General features: G+C 41.0%; 1 protein-coding gene across 7 annotated transcripts in view; it reads left to right on the forward strand.

The window, feature by feature from the left end:
- LOC309643533 (uncharacterized protein) overlaps positions 1-16841 on the forward strand; it is a 455314-nt gene that overhangs the window by 399208 nt on the left and 39265 nt on the right. For 4 of the 7 annotated variants that reach the window (XM_082426306.1, XM_082426307.1, XM_082426310.1 and 1 more), the window contains exon 5: positions 14295-14589. The exons of 1 other annotated variant lie outside the window; for it this stretch is intronic. In XM_082426306.1, coding sequence (XP_082282432.1) covers positions 14295-14464 — 170 coding nt within the window. In that variant the 3' untranslated portion in view covers positions 14465-14589. Of the gene's footprint in view, positions 1-14294; positions 14590-16841 lie in introns of those variants that run through there. 2 more of the 7 variants (XR_014253791.1, XM_082426308.1) reach the window with 1 other exon arrangement.

Consider the following 16841-nt stretch of genomic DNA (forward strand, 5'->3'; position numbering starts at 1 on the left):
GATGCCTTGGCTAATGCCTTTTAATATCTAAGCCTTGTACATCTAGTGCTTGGTTAATAACAGGGAAAAAGCTCTGGTGACTTACCTTGGCCTCGAGAGGGAAAAAAACATCCTTTTAATAATCTGGGAGTTTATTTGGATCGAAGGCATACTGCATGTTACACAATCTTCTTGTAGACCTGCACAGGTCATAAAGCGGCACCCTTGTTTTTTATGAAGTCAGCAAAGATGTATAGGGGCCAGGCTTGCTGCTTCTCTGAGAGCCTTCAAATTCATCTTTAATATGTAACCTACTAGCAGAGCAGAAACCCTCACTAAGTTTGATGGGCTTTTCCCTGAGAACTTTTCTAAGTGTATAACCTGTGTTGCAATTAAAGGTACGTTTTCTAAATGTCCTTAAAAAGGAGTGCACACCCATTTTTAAGGAGTCAACCCACAATCTCTCATGTCTTCTCACTTTAAACTTTCTCTCTGACACTAAACTGGGAACTACTTGAGGGTAGGGACAAGTACATCGATCAGTGTTCCAAATAGAAGATTGGCTAAATACATGAGTCAGACTTGTTGAGTACATGAATGGATGAAGGCTTGTCATTCACTAGTGAATCTCAACCAGGGGTGATTTGCACCCAGGGGACATATGGCAATGTCTGGAGACATTTTTGGTTGTTACAGTGGTGGGGAGGGAATGCGGGGACGCTACTGGCATCTAATGGGTAGAGGATGCCGCTAACTCCTACAATGCACGGAACAGTCACCATAGCAGAGTTATTTGGCCCAAAATGTCAATAGTGCTGAGGCTGAGAAACTACCGTATACATCCCACAACATCACACGCATTTGTCTGGAAGATGGCCTTTGGACTTTGGAAGATTCATTCAGCAAATATTTATTGAACATTTTCATGTTGAAATTCAACCATGGCATCCACCCAGGAAGCTCTCTGACATTTTCTTTTTCCTTACCCCACCTCCCCTTTGCCTGTGCTGCCTGCCCTTCCCTTTCTGCACAGTTTTCCAATAACCGTAGGGGGAAAAATGAAAGTATACTGCAGGAGGGAATGTCTGGCGTCAAAAGCGTGGTTGTTTCTAGTTACTAATTTGATTGTAGCCATGTTTTTTCTGGACCATTCCTTCAGAAGATAAATATGTTTATGCTGCCCATGCTGCCCTTGCACAGCTTAGGAAGCCCTTTGGAGATGGGCATCGAAGGTAAAGAAACACATTCACAGGATGTTTACTCTAATGGTGCTCTCAGAAGCAGCTGGGATGTTTAAGCATATGCTTCCAGCATCTCTCCCTATCTTCACATTGCTGATAAGTTGTGGAAAAACTGTAAATACAAATAATGGACTCAGTTTATTTTTAATTAGAAGGCTGCTGCTTATAGCTGAAATCGTGACACTACCAAGCATGTCTTTCTCTCATTTGGAAGGGAAGAATGGAGAGTTCCTAGGGTTTTGAACTTGTGCCAGGTTCCCTGAGTCTCTTGGTCTCTGAGTCCCTGCAAATCCAATGTCATTCAGTGGCATGTGACCATAGGACGATTCTCTGCACTGCTTAATAATGTTTTTAGGTGTAGCAAGTAACGCTGTTATTTCTACAAAGTTGAAGAGATGTTTTATTTTTCCTTTTTCTTCATATTTAACTGTTAACATCTATCCCTCAATTCAATAAAACTTGTAGAGTCATATTTATATTTAAATTGTTATTTTAGGTACATGGATAAGTAATGTTATGTTGCTCATATCTCCCAAATAAACATTATTCTGGGAGTATAATATTTGTCCGTAGACAAAATTTCTGAGGCTCTTTTTTTCCCAGCTATAAGATGACATAGATAGACACAGCTAGCCTGGTATACTGTTATTTTAGGATGTCCTGGATGTTGGGAACTTTCACTGTTGTCTCAAACTTCTCACGGAAGTGGAGAAAATGCCTATCTATGCAATACCCAACTGTGGAATTCCCTGGTAGTGCGACAAAGAACAACCACATGAAGATCCAGCTCTAGGCCCATATGTCCCCCAAAATGCTGTGATTTATGAAGCACTACCTGCTTTGAAAGAGACGTTTCTCTCTTCTTCTCTGATGCTTGATTTTTTTCCCTACTGAGTTAACATTTCCTGTTCTGCAGTGGTATGCCAAGCTTAAATATGATGACCCATGGAGAGAAAACTTTATGCTTAGACTATAGTTAGAAAGTCTAAGAAGAGAGTTTGATTGTTTAAATGGATGTTCTGGCAGGAAAACAGGTTTAAAGAAAAGGAAATATGAAGAGATATTTTAGAACTGTGCTGTCCAGTGTGGCGGCTGCTGGCCACATGTGGCTATTTGGCTCACATTTGGAATCTGCCTTATTTTTCTACCGTATGATGCTGCTTTAGAATGCTGTCTAGGAACAGCCTTGCCTTCCAGAGCACATTTCCATGGACTAAAAGTGAATTTGGCCTAAAGTTTTAAATTTTCCGTAGTTTGGCTTAACCCAAACAATACCGTAGTTTCAAGTTCTATAAGCAGTAAATTCCAACGTCACATGAAAGCCCTAGAATAGGGGTTTCTCTTATGTAATCAAGTCAGTGAGTAGATGCCATTGTATCTCCGAAAACTATAAAATTAAATACAAAGTTTTGAGTGTGTGTGAACTCCACTGGAAAGTTTCTTCGGAATCGCCTAAGGATCCCTGACCAACACCTGCATTGTGTAATTACAGGGGACCACTGTTGCTATAGAATTGAATGCTGGCTGAACCATATAGAAGTGAAGGTGGGCAACATGGTGGTGTTGCCTTGATCTCAAACGGTTTAAGAACTCTCATCCACGGCGAGGAGTCTAAGTGTGGTTCTACCACTCTTTTGTGCTTTAGTCCTAGATGACTTACTGTTGCCTTTAGAATAAAGTTCACATTTTCCAGGATGGCATTTAAGGCCAATTATATGTGAATTGTTTTCTACTACATATCCATGTATGTTCCACCAACAAAAGCTCCATGGTCTCAGAATCTGAGCTCCATTTAAAAGCCATGGTTTTGCAGATGCTTTTCCCTCTTCTTGAAATTCCACCAAACCTTCATCCATCTAAATTCTACTTAACATTAAACTAGATTGTAAGACAGGATAGGGAGAAGATATTTGCTTATTTCTCATAGGACTAATACATCAAACATACAAGGACTTCCATAAATTAGTAATCAAAAGAAATAAATACAATGGGAATGTAGGCAAAAGATAAAAATAAGAAATTCAAGGAATAACAAGTTATGATCAGTAAACATGAAACTCTGCTCTATCAGTAAGAACATTTTATTTAAATTTTGGTGTTCTGATGTGCTAGATATCGTTTAAAACCCTTTCCATAGGCTAATCATTTAAATAAACACAAATAAAAATAGTAACAAATGCTACTATTGGTGATGTAGGAGAAATGGGCACTCTCATATATAATCAGTGGACTAAAATTGTGCAAGCTTTTTGAAAGCTATTTTGGTACTATCTAATCAAAATTTTAAATGCACACACCCTGTGACCTAGAAATCACACTTCTAAGAATCTGTCCTACATAAATATTAGGAGGGATGCATAAAAGTATAGGTACAGGGCTTTCTCAGTAATGATCTGGATTGGTTAAATAAATTCTGGAATAATCCTGTAATATAGTCATTGAAATGGAATCAAATTGACTAGTATGTGAAAAGAAGTATATGCATTGTTAATTGGAAAACATACATAGTGTAAGATATATAACTTGATTTTACTTTTTAAAACAAAGTATTATGTGTGTATATGTAGAGGTACTAGTGCTATATTTATTGAGTATTTACTGTATGCCAGGAACTGTTTATATTCATTTTCTCATTTATTTCTTAAAACAGACTTAGAATACATACTTTTATAAACACCACTTTACATATTAGAAAAATAACACAGGGAGAAGTTAAGTAACTAGCCTGAGGTCACAAAGCTAGTTGGTGGTTGAGCTATGACTTGAAGCCAGCCAGTTAGATTTCAGAGCTAGTTTTCTTAACCTCTGTGCTTGTGTTGGGAGAGAAGGTGGAGTGGCGCATTTACAGGAGAGCAAATTACAAGTGTTAAAGCCTATGCACTGCACTGATAACACTTTGTAAGCTGGGACTGAGGGCAGGGAGGAAGAGACTTAAACTTTTTTGTTTTATACACTTCAGTAGACGAAGAAGGAATGAAGGTCAGATTCAGGGTGATTTTTCTATTTTGTGCTTTTCTATATTTTCAAATATTGTCTCCTTTCTATATATTCAAATATTGTCAACTGAATATTGAACGTGTGATGCTTTTGTCATGGGGAGCATAATCTCTAAGCGCTGTTTTGACGTGTTAAGACTGTTCAGTCTCTAGGAAGCCTTTCCCAGTCTTTTCAGTAAGAATCAACAGTGCTCTTGTCTGCGCTCCCTTTAGAACCTACCCTCATCGTGACTTGTAACGTATTTGTTTTGATTATGTCTTTCTCCTGCCCTAGACAGGAAGCTCATTGAAGGCAGGGATGGCATGTAGTAGGCATTCAGTTGCTGTTTGTCGAATGGATGGTTGCATGGTTGGATGGATAGAATGAAAAAGGCATGGGTGCCACTGAGGGATTTTCACCTGGAGCGTCAGCTTCCTTGCTGTGTTATGAGCTCAACGTTCTACCAGGTAGCACTGCTGGCACCTCTCTGACTCACCATGAGTGCCTAGCTTGATGCCAGGATGAAGCAGGGCCAAAAATGACAAGTGCTATAGTTAATGTAATTTTCTTGGCACAACTTTGGGCTTAAGAAGAAGAAGAAGAAGAAGAAATGTGGCAAATCAGTTGTTTGAAAATTTGTCAGCCTGGGGTGGAGATTATGAGAAATGGCCTATTCATAGCAGAAAAAAGAGAAACTTAGGAGCAGCCTTACAAGGTCGACTCTTTTACTGCAGCCTGCTATGAAGATGAAATAATCCCCGATAAAATAGAAGAATGTGTTGTAAGCTCTCAGTTCAGTACCTGGCACTTGGTAGGTATTCAGAAAAGGTACCTGTGTACATACATATCAAAGGAATATAGCTTCCATCAATTCTTACAGTAATCCTGGGAAGGAGAGTAAAAAGCTCATAGGCATCATTTATTATTTTGTATGATTTGAAAATTTATTCAAGAAAACAGCTATAATCTATAAGAAAGAAAAAACAGAAATGGAACTCACTTGATTATTGATCTGCTCCTGTATTCTCTCTCTGTCTCTACCCTTAAAGATAAGGGATTGATTAGTTAACTGGGGAAGCAATCACACTTCTGAATTATCAGTTTGATGCCACTGTAAACTTGGAGTAATTATTTCTTAAAAATAACTGTGCTGAGTTGAAAGTACAGGCTGTGTCTACAGCCCTCAGCAACAGACTTGACTGGTGGTAGCCACAGGCAGAATTGGCCTCCTTGGTCTACTGATCCTGGCTTAACCCTTTGAAGGCCCAGCTGATTTTCAGTAGATGTGCAAAGGGATGATACTTGCAGGGATTTTCCTTGCATGTATGCTTTCTGTGGGATCACTCAATTAATTATAATTGTCCTGCCCTAAAGAACATGGCCCTCGGCAGACTAGGGGGTGTGACCCTCCAGGGGTTTTATTTCAAACCTTATTTTATGGAGGGCAAGTCAATCCATGGACTCTCTTCCTCAATATTTAATCAGTCAGCAGGAGTTTCAGTGTCACAGCATCTCAGTCTTCACCAGAGAGTTACTGAGTCTTTGTGGTCTCCTTCAAAGAGAAGAAAGCAGGCTGTGCTTGCAGGTCAAGAATAAGCAGGGTAGATGTTACTCTCCCAACGCCCCCACCCACCCCTCCTCCCACTTCAGCAAGGGCCAGGATATTTTGAGTGGGCTAATTGCTCAAACCCAGGAGCAGGAAACCTGTTTGTAGCATCTGTTTTGGTGCAAGTTATTTGTAGAGGAAGAGCACCAGTGGAAGAGGTAAAGAAGGAGAAAGAGGATGCAGAGGTAGAGGAAGAGGAGGAAGTAGAGGAGAAAATGGGGGAGGGGAAGGGGAAGGAGACAACTATATGATGACCACTTTAATCAGAGTCATCCCTAGAGATACTGAACTATCCTTTGAGCAGGTACAGGGCTCAAGGCAAAAAGTACATTGCCACCCTCTCTCCCCCAGCCCCCAAATCTCTACCATTTTATACAAGGAAAAGGATGCTGAATATCAGAGAAGTCCTTGTAGGAGACAGACCATCAAAGGCTGGAATATGCATGTGTGTTAAGGATGGAGGAGACTTTCTTGGTGGTGGTGGGGAAAGGGGTTTCTGGATTGCTTGTTTGTATGCACATAGGTCTTAGGTCATTTTTTATAACCTTATGGAGAGCCACTTTCTTTCTTTCCACAGACCCTCTAGGAGCCATTCAAACTGATGGTCCTAGTTGCGTGAGCCTTAAGAGCAGTTCTAGCTCTGGGCTTTTGTTGAAGACCATTCCTTGGTCCTTGAGTTGTCCAGGAGAATTTCCTCATAAATATAGAGACAAAGTTTATAATATAAGGACCACCATGTGTTTTTGAGTACCTACTACCTTTTTGTACCCAGCGCTAGGTGCTGTACAGAATACAAGAAAAGTTCAGAATCTTTGGCCTCAACTGATTTACTACCTAGTCATTAGCCAAGATTTTCCTGTAAGATAAATACTTAAGTCATTTAATCATGCAAGTTTTGGGGAGCCATTTGTGAAACACATAAATTGCCAGGTACTGGGCTAGGCAGTAAGGTTTAATAATAAATAAAACAGTTTTTGCCTTGAAGAAGCTGTTGGAGAGAGTAAATATTAAATTGTGTTGCATGCACTGTGAGACCATCAAAATTCAGAAGACTGAGGGATCAGCACAGATTTTTCGAAGTCATGGAGACCAGAGCACACTCCTAGTAAATCCTCTTTGAGTGGTCCAATCTCAATGTGCATTTGTGCATTCATTTAGTAAATTTTTGGGACGTAGTACAGGTGTTTCAGCTAGAGTTTGACCCCTGGATAGGAGTTTGATGGCAAGAGAGGAAGGGAAACTTCAGAAGAGGGCTACATGAGTAGACAGGTGAGATCTCAACTGGGAGCTCCAGAGGATTCTTGCTTGTCCTCCTATGTTATAAATGAGGAAACTAGGGCCAGCAAGAGGGAAAGGACTTGAATTCAGGACAGGCAGCCTGGAAAACAGCAGCCCCTATCCAGGTCCTCAGGATTCCTTCTGCCTTTACTTCTTTTTCTCAAGAATGGAGCACTGCACTCTCTGAGCACAGAGGAAGGCTTGAGGCTCTCCAGGGACAGAAGCCTTGGTACAGTCCATTCTGGACATTGAAAATGACAGCAGCTTGGAGTACATCAAAAAGTAAGTGAGGATGAAGAGGGAAAAGAACAAGAGGAAAGGGAAGGAAGGGAAAGAAGAAGGAAAGGAGGAATAGATATGTGTATAATGGGCCAGACACTCTGCTAAGCTCCTGAAGTGAATTTTCTCCTTTAATCATCGTATCAGTCCTATGTACAAGATAGTTATTGCTCACCTTTGCACATCAAGGCACTGAGGTTCAGAATACTTATATATCTTGCCCAAGCTCACAACCCAACCAGTGGTGAGACCAAGAATCAACCCCATATTTATCAGGTTCCTGAGTTTGTGCTCTAACAGCTGCATTGACTGCAAGAGGAGAGTATCCAGATGACCTTATACTTTGACCCCTGTGGTCCTGTCCTCCCTGCCTGGTATTTTGAGGGAAGGTGAAAGTGCCAGATGTCATGATATTCAAGTGCCAGTGTCACTTGAAACTTCACTTAATCTTCATCCCTCTCTAAAGATGTTATTATAAGTCCTGTTTTGCAGAACAGGAAACTGAGGCTGGGGAGCTCAAGCAAGTGGATTCAAGTCACCCAGCTTGTAAAGGACAGAGCTGATATTCAAACCAGATCCTTTGACTCCAAATCCATGTTTCCTCCTTTATAGTGTGAGTTTCCAAGCCATGGAAGGGAAAGATCCTTTGCAGGTATTTGAGGGCCAACTATAGCATGTCTACAATTTCCAGCTTGAGATGGAGCCCAGAACCTAAGAATCTTATCAGCTTTATTTCTCTGCCTGCCCTCAAATTCTTCCCTTGTGTTTTATCTTGGAGACAGTTTTTAGGAGTTGAATATGACCCATAATTCAAGAACAAGATTCCCAGGCTCCACATGTCCTGCTAAAAACTCAACTTCATAGAGGTGTCTAGGCCATGCAATCTGTCTGCATAATATCTTTCCTTTGTAGAGAAAGATATTAGGAAAAAGATGACTCTGTAATGGCAAAAGACATGACAAGCACCTCCGTTATCATATGATAACCATCTGCTTAAGGAGTTAGAGCTACTAATTGGTCTCTCACCTTCAATATAAAAAATGCACCTCCAACTTGGGGTTATTGTACAGTTCACACATCAAAATCTACATTAAATGAACCTTCAAGCTGTGGCACAGACCACAACTTCTTTTTTTTTTTTTTCTGTCATAGAAATTGAAATGACTGCCAGGAAGGCATGGGGAAAGCTTCTGCGACAGATGGAGGGATTTCTGAGGCCAGGGAAATCTGTACTTTGTATTTCTTAGGGCTAGTTTGAAGCAGTCTCCAAAGAGCCAGCCTGAAATGCTTAGGGAGGTCGGTCATTGAGTTGCTAAATGTAGACTGTCTGATAGTGTTAGGATTTCAGCGTGTAATGATCTGATAAAATCCTTGTCCTCATGAAACTTATACTTTTCTAGGTCTTTACCTGTCTATGTCAAGATGGATTCTGAGGTAGAAGTTGGACTTAGAAATAGGCAGAGAAAATGCTGCTCACATAGAATAATTTAAGGACACCTCAAAGTCTGCCCCCCCCCCCCGCCAAAAAAAACTGTTCTGTCAACTTGTTACAATGTCTGAAATATCACTATTAGAGATGCACTACTGTTCTGAATTTTGAATTTAGAAATAATCTCCTAGTAAAATGCACACATTCTTCCATATGTATTTCTTTCTTTTTCTTCCCAGTACAGACTTCTAGGAAGTGGGGATGTTGCAGTGGGGGAGGTAATGGTAGTAAAAATGAAATGGTTCACAGTTTTGTTGAGGTTGGACCTTCACACAGTATTGGGATTGAGCATCTTCTTTAGCTACTATGGCAGTATTGTAGGGGCACAACTTCACTCAGAAAACCTGACAGGCTAGAGACTGATGGATCTATATGAAGAAGATGCCAGTTTGTTTCTGCAGTCAGGAGGGTCCAAGATCACTCCCTTTCATTCTCCACTGCTCCCTGAATATCTGTAGAGTTAACTACAGAGTCACAATTGCTGTGACCAACTGATTACCTTCATAAAAGTATGTTCTTGTTTCCCCAGAGCCACCAGCCCAGTGAAAATCCATTTGCTACTTGGGTCTGCAGTTTTCTGTGGTTGAACCAATGAGAAAGATGATGACTGCATGAAAAAAAAAAAGATAAAAAGTTCTTCCAAGCCATGACTAAGGTAATGAACAAAAAAGCTTGTGTGACCCCAGGGTTCTTTGCTTCTATTTCTTCAAATGACTTAAAGGCAATGACCTAATTCATGGGCTTTCATCCTGCTGTCACTCCTAGTTGAAATGTCCTCCTTCATCTTTTCTAATCATTTAAATCCCCCAGTGCCTTCCAGGTGTAGAACAAGACTCATGTTCTCCATAAAGCACTTCCTTTACATTTTTGTCTACATAGTCCATTCTTCTGACCTTTTATTGCTCTTATCATCTCCTTAGACTCTTATCATTTTATTACTCTGCAGTATTATGTATCAAGTTCACAGGCATTCTTTGTTATCTCTCTAACTAAACTATAAACCCTTTAAGGAGAGGGATGGTATCTTATATATCTCCAGTGCTTAATGAATTACACAGCACTGTAGCACTTTCTGAATTTAATTGAATTGACCCATTTATCGCCAGTTCAGCTGCAATGCTAAGTTGCCAGCCTTGAGTTGGAATGAACAGTGCCAAAAGAAAAAATATTAAAGTTGATCAAGTCTTCAATAGAACAGCTCCACTAGAAACCATAAATTCCCCGTGAAGGTCAGATGGAGAACATGCTTTGACTACGTAACCCTGGATCACTGTGAGCCAGTGGGTGAAAAAAGGTGAAGGGTGATTTAGAGGAAAGGAAGAGAAAATTAAAGATTAGGGAAACTGAAGACTATATTTTGAGACCATAACCAAGAGGACAGTCAATCATCATGTGTTTCCAGGGCAAGTGTTTGGTAGTAAAGGATGGTTTTAGAGGAAAAACACTGGGGCAGAGAACAGGTTGTTCAGCTGTTGATGTATGAGCTCCTGGAAATAACTGGGAGAGAAGAACAGTTCTGGAACTGGAAAAACACCGTTGTGGAAATGAGAAAAAATGGATTGGAAACTCCTGGCCTAGAGACTAGAAAATATAGGGCATACTTCGGGTAAAAGATTGTACAGAGCCAGCCAAGGTGTATCTTGAAGACTATCTAGTAGCGTTGTGCACAGTTACCCACAGAGAATGCATGGGCCATTGGGGGTCTTGACTCCTTTCCCCATTCAGGAAGGAGGGGTGGAAAACCACCGACAGGTGGAAGACCTCGAGGAGTGGGATGTGAAGGAAATGAGACTGTTGGGAGTTTATTTCAGCCAAGGGCTGATTATCAGCTGCCCTAACCCATGTTAAGGCTGCAGCCCATCCATCCCAGTGGGGCAGATTATCCCTTGGATAAAGACAAGATTGGGCTCTGGAAAAGAAAAGGCAAGTGGAGAGCAAATCTTTACCCCTCCATTCCCTATCTCATTTCATAGGCATTCAGGAGCTTGGTGTCCCTACAGGGTGTGTCAAATAGACTACTTCTTTTTGGCTGTGTCTACCTGCCCTGAAGTTTGCTCATTTCTGAGGATGAGATTTGTTGTTGCTGCTGGAGGGAAAATGGTCTGAACTTGGGAAAGACTCAGAAACCTATAGCAATGCTTTCATTCTCTTTCCGGGACTGATATCTCTCCATGTCCTTGGGCAAGACCCTCTGTTTTCCCATCTCTAAGATGGGGTAATAACTGCTCTGACAGAGATATCATGGGAATAAATCTATTTGCCATGCCTCTCCCTTTGAAGTCAACAAGGATGCGTTATCATTACCATAACCACCCTAACACTCTCTCTTTGAAGACACAGGCATAAACCTGGAGGCATCTCAGATACATTTAATTGAGTCCATTTTTCACCCAGCAGGATTATAAGGAGGAGGACTAACACATTTGAGTGGGAAGAGACAGCCATGTGGGTGGAGGATGAATAAAATGGTAAGGGAAGATTTTCACAATCCTATTATAGTCAGAAGCCCAATAATAATTATGTTAACCAGGAGCACCACCTGACTGTTTTTTAAAATATAAAGACCCTTCACGAACATTCTGTAAACATCAGTGAAAAATTTGGGTGGCCTCTGGGGCTGGAAGCTGATTTCAGAGGTACCGTTTACAGGTGAGGAAAAGGAGCCATGGTCAGGAGTCAAATGAGGAGCAGAAAGTTGGAGAAATTTGCCTCATAAGGCAGGTTTGTAGCCCACACATCCTACTTTGGTGGCAAAACGGTAATTCCAAAGAGAATTCCAACTTTCAGCTGCATGCCTTTGTTATTCAAGATTCAACCTCAGCACAAAACCTGTGGGTGATTTTTCCCTCTTTCTTTTTTTTTTCTTTTTACTCTTTCTGGACTGATTCTATTAATTTCCCTCAATGGCACGTACAGCCCTGCACTGACGCTGCCATTGATGATCTCCTTATTCATCTCGTAGCAGAGAGGCCATTTGGATGAATATATGTTCCCCATTTTCTTTGCATTATAAATTCAGTGTTGTGGGGAAAGGAGCGAAATGTAATGGCAAGGCCTCCACAGAGAAATGTCCCTATCTGAGAAGAGGAGTTTTATAGGGGGGAACAATTGACAGCCTCTCAGTACAGTGCGCACATTTTTCTGTACAACTGCATCACCACTAATGATAAATGAGGAATGTTTGATAGCTGGCTCCGTTGTCTGACAGCTACAGTTTTGGCCAGAGGGCCGTGGCAGGCTTTAGACTTCTGTTCAAAATGAGTTAAACATATTAGGCATTATGAAGGCACAGAAGCCTCGAGAATGAATGCTGAAATGAGGGATCCGGGTAGGCTCCTGGGTACACAACTTGCAAAGCAGGTGTCATTCTAATAATGTGTGATATAGAACATGCCTGGCCTAAACCCTGCTGGATGAAATATGAAGCCCCGTTGGTGATATTTAATACCACTTTATGAGGTGCCATCTTATAAAGACAATGCCCGCCGTATGTGGGATGCTTAAGGTATTTTGCCAAAGGCACCGGGAGGTATCTGGAGTAAGTAGAAGTTTTATTATTTTATAAGCCTTTACTTTGCAGTACTTCTGTTTCCACATTATTGTGGGGACTTGCTGCCCTAACCCTTTGTCGAGTGAACTTGATGAGTGGCTTGCCGGTAGATTGACGGATAGCCCTCGCTGTTTCTGGAAGAAAAGGCTAGCTCCCTACCTAAATGCATTCTTCAGAAAGCCCTCAAAGTGGAAATACAGCTTTGCTACAAGCATTCTTTGAGCAGGGACTTTGAGGCCAGCATACAAAAATATTGCCATTTTTCAAGTGGACCATTTCGAGGGTAATAGAGGATTTGTGTAGAATGCAGCTACCGGAACACATTTTCTCCTTCCTCTACAGTTCCTGATGCTGGGGACCTACCAAAGCTTCCAATTTTGGGGTCCCTTTCAGAACATTCTAAGGTCAACAAGGCTTGTGAACCTTAACCACAGCATCAGTGTGGATCTCGCTGCCCCTGAAGTCCTAGAAAATCTAAGCTTGTGAACAGTGATGGCCCAGGGCTGGAAGTGATTCTCAGGAGGGAGGTGTGCAGTGCAGAGAGAGAAAGGTCATTGCTGAAAACGATGAAGTGATAATAAGAGTACCCAACTTAAAACATAGCACATTTTACAGTTCTTTTCCAAGTGCATTCACATTTACAACTCACATACTCCATAAGGCATTCCAGAATTTAAGAACCACATAATTGACCAGACTCAGGATGCTTAGGAAAGCCACCACACATTACATTTCTGAAACAGTGTCTGTTCTCCTCATCCCGGTGTTCTAGGCAGTGTCATTTGTTGAAGGATCTATTAAGGGAAGGGTCTCATATTAAGTATTAATTATGGATGCAATGGGTGAAAAGAGGTAGAGTTTTTAATTTTTTGTTGTTGTTGTTTGGCTGCGCTGTGCGGCTTGCGGGTTGTTAGTTCCCTGACCACGGATTGAACCTGCTCCCTCAGCAGTGAAAGCATGGAGTCTCAACTACTGGGCTGCCAGGGAGTTCCCTAATTTTTTTTTTTTTTTTTAATGAAGGAATGTTTTCATTTTTTTGAGAGCTTGGAGAAATAGAAGCTGGATCAATGAAAGAACTTCCCAGCACATCTGCAAAGTAACATAACCAAGGTCAATTACTTCAGAATTCAGGACTAGCTCTCTGGACAGACCTCTGCCTAACAGCCTGTGCGATTAAGCAGTGCCCTCTGTCAACTGAAAATGGTCTGGACGATGCCCACAGCCTGCTGTATGTGTGTGGCTAAGAAGGATACTCTTTCATATGCAATTGCCTTTCTGTCACCGTCAGTGGAACTGTATGCTAATACATAGTCTGGTTCATTTGTTTTCCAATGGGTTTATACATATTTTTCTTGTTATTGTTATTGTGTGATTTAGTTAAATATTTAGTAATTGATGAAATATGACTGCAAGAAGAAGGGGGTTGCTCCTCTGTTATTGAAATGCATGCTTTGGGACCACTTGATGAAAGCAAGACACTGAAAAAAAGTGTGCTGTTGAATTAGGCGTGTGTAAGACATCTGCAAAGGATTGGGGGAAGATCATAAAAATTAAGAGCGCTTTACATTCACATTGCTTTGCAAGTGTTTTAGTTTTCACCCCACTTTAAAGAAACTGAAGTTTGAAATTGTAGCTGATGGATGCTATGGATGTGGTTTATGCAAGAAAGATGACTTGAACTCCAAACAGCTGATTCAAAGACAATAAACTACTTTTATAAGTTTTAAGATAAAATAAATGTTTAAAGTCTCTGTAGATGATTTTTTGCAGTTCATTTTTTAACAGACTTTTTCCATTCATTATCCCACTCTAGGTCCTCATTGTAGAGGCTCTGAATCGATTCAAGCATAATGGTTACTTGCTTCAATGAGGTGTATTTTTATTCCTGTTTTTCAGGAAATGAAGGAAACTGGAAAAGTTTGGTATTAGAAATAGAAGGACAGTGTTACAGAGTAGGAGCCAGAGCACAAGATTTGGAACTTGATGACCCAGCTCTGCTACTTAGTACAAATAACCTCGAGGAGGTACGTCACTTAACCTTTCTGGACCTGTTTCCTCATCTGTAAACTGAAGATAATGATTTTCTTCCCTATCTACCTTGCATAATTGCTCTGACTAGCAAATGATATAATGTGAAACCTTATACATCATCTGTGAATATGAGTTACCTCAGCTGCTGCTACTACTGCTACAATTAATACCGTGCACCCACTTATTACTACTAGAGTGCTACTGCGACTAGGGAGAGTAGGCACGGGTTCTCCTCAATGCCACATGGTCTTTTCTGGAAGAACAGCTTTGCTTCGGAGAAGGAGAGAGTGCTCGATTAAGGTTTCGAAGACCATTTTCTAGTTTCCTCTTTGCCCCTCACCCCGCACGAGACTCTGGAGAAGGTATCCCGGTTCGTACTTGTGTGAAATGGGGTGGAGGTTACTAACCAGCAGTTTTCAAGCTGCTTTTCTTCAGGGCCTAGGTATCTGCTTCCATCCAGTCAGTTCCATTATTATGTAATTTTATGTAATGTTTCTATGTAAAATTTTGTTTAGAGATGAAAAATAAGTTAATATTAAAAAGGGCTTACAAATCCACTTCCTTAATGGAAGGAAGGTTCCTTAATGTCTCTTTTGGCTACAAGATTTTTCAACTGGTCATTCTGTTAATAATTACGATCCCTGTACTCTGACTCTCAGATGCTGTGGTTGCTTAATTCCCAACTCGATCGCCAGAGCCAAGGAGAACAAATTGTCCAAGCAATTAAGTGTCTTGCATATGTGTAAGTGCCAGCTTTCAGCATGTGGTCTGGCCCTTCCCTTTGTGGACAATGGCAGGCAAAGGTCCATATGACAATATTTTCTATGCCAGACCTCAGGTCCATCCTTTAAATGGGACCTGAGACCCCTCACACTTCTCAAGAAAATCAAGGGGATTAGCAAATTGGTGATTGCCTATCATTTTTAACCAAGGTGTTTTGAAGGCTTGTGTGCCCCTCTCCAAAATATAGGCATTAAAGAGAAGAATGAGTGACTGCTACAAATGCCTTATTTAAGTCTCTTTGTATAAAATCCCGACTGATAGTGCTTTTGCTGTATATATCTTGATAAATCAATTGGGGAGAAATTCATATTCCAGATGAGGAGTAGAGAAGCTGTGATTGGATGTTATCATAGGGCCTAGCCTCTGCCCCAGAGAAGATATTAAAAGGAATCAGATTATTTCTCTCTTTACATCCCTTTGCTGGAAAGTTCTGAGGTTGGTCTTCCTTCTGTTGCTACCCCACTTCCAGCTGAGCCCCACCCCTGCAGCTCTGGGTACAAGGTTGCTGTGTCCATTGCAGACTCCCTCACCGAGAGTGGGTCATAACTTGACTGCTTAGCATAGGGGATTAGGGGAGCCTGAAACCCCTTGACTGGACTCATTCTCTTGAGTCCTGTAATATCCAACTCATTGTGATCTAAAGAATCAGAGAACTACCGAGGCCAGAGAAGAGACGCGTCCCTAACTTTCGTAGGTTTCGGAAGCAATGTTTTTGAGTACTGATCCCAGCAGGCCCAAGGTCCTCAATTGTGTTCTATGAATGTTCACCAAGGATGTAGGAGGCTCTTCATTCTGATTTGCATTTGCAGTGAAGAAGGAAGCTCTGCTCTGTTGCTGGCCAGGCAGATTAATCTCCACCTAGTGTAAAGGGTCTCATTTTTCCCACAGTAGGGTACAGACTTTTGCCAACAGGGTCAGATACCTGAATGATTCAGGTAAACAATATTTTGGTTGTTGGAGGGTTATGACAGGTACTGTATACATGGTTACTTATTTCCAATGCTTTAGAATTCAGTACTTAATTTTTGGAATAATTAATTTATGGAACATAATTTTATGAGATACATACCATTGCCATTACTTAGGAGTTACAGATGCCTATCCAGAAACATATAAATAAGGACAAAAAGAATTCTTCCTGAGGATTAAGCTAAGCAAAGATAAGAGAAACCTCCTTACAGTGATGGAATGACTTCCAAGTTCAGAAATACCTGGCTGCAAGCCAAGTCACTAAAGTGGCAAAATTACACAAATAATATGCTTACCAGAGGAGGGACTAATCAGGTATAAAAGTAGAAAAAGAGGAGGATCCCAGCTGTAAACTCTGGCTCATCCAAGTACCATCCAGGGGAGAAGGAGCCTCAGTTTGCTGATGTGATGCTGTGGGCAAGATAGGTATGTCAGGCAACACCATCTGCATGCCAACCATACAACTGATTCTTCTTGTTCTGATTTATACAAACTTCTGAGGAGAGTTCACCTTACCATGAGGCTCTAGCCTTGTGAGGAAAACTACCTGGGCAGCCAGACCCAAGGATTTTGGTCTAAATGAGAGTAGTATTTCTCATTATAAGTGAATAAATAAACACTCAGGTTTTATAATTCTCTTGAGCTTGACTTGCATGAGTC

The sequence above is a fragment of the Balaenoptera physalus genome (assembly GCF_965194825.1).
Source record: "Balaenoptera physalus genome assembly, chromosome: 15".
Taxonomy (NCBI): domain Eukaryota; kingdom Metazoa; phylum Chordata; class Mammalia; order Artiodactyla; family Balaenopteridae; genus Balaenoptera; species Balaenoptera physalus.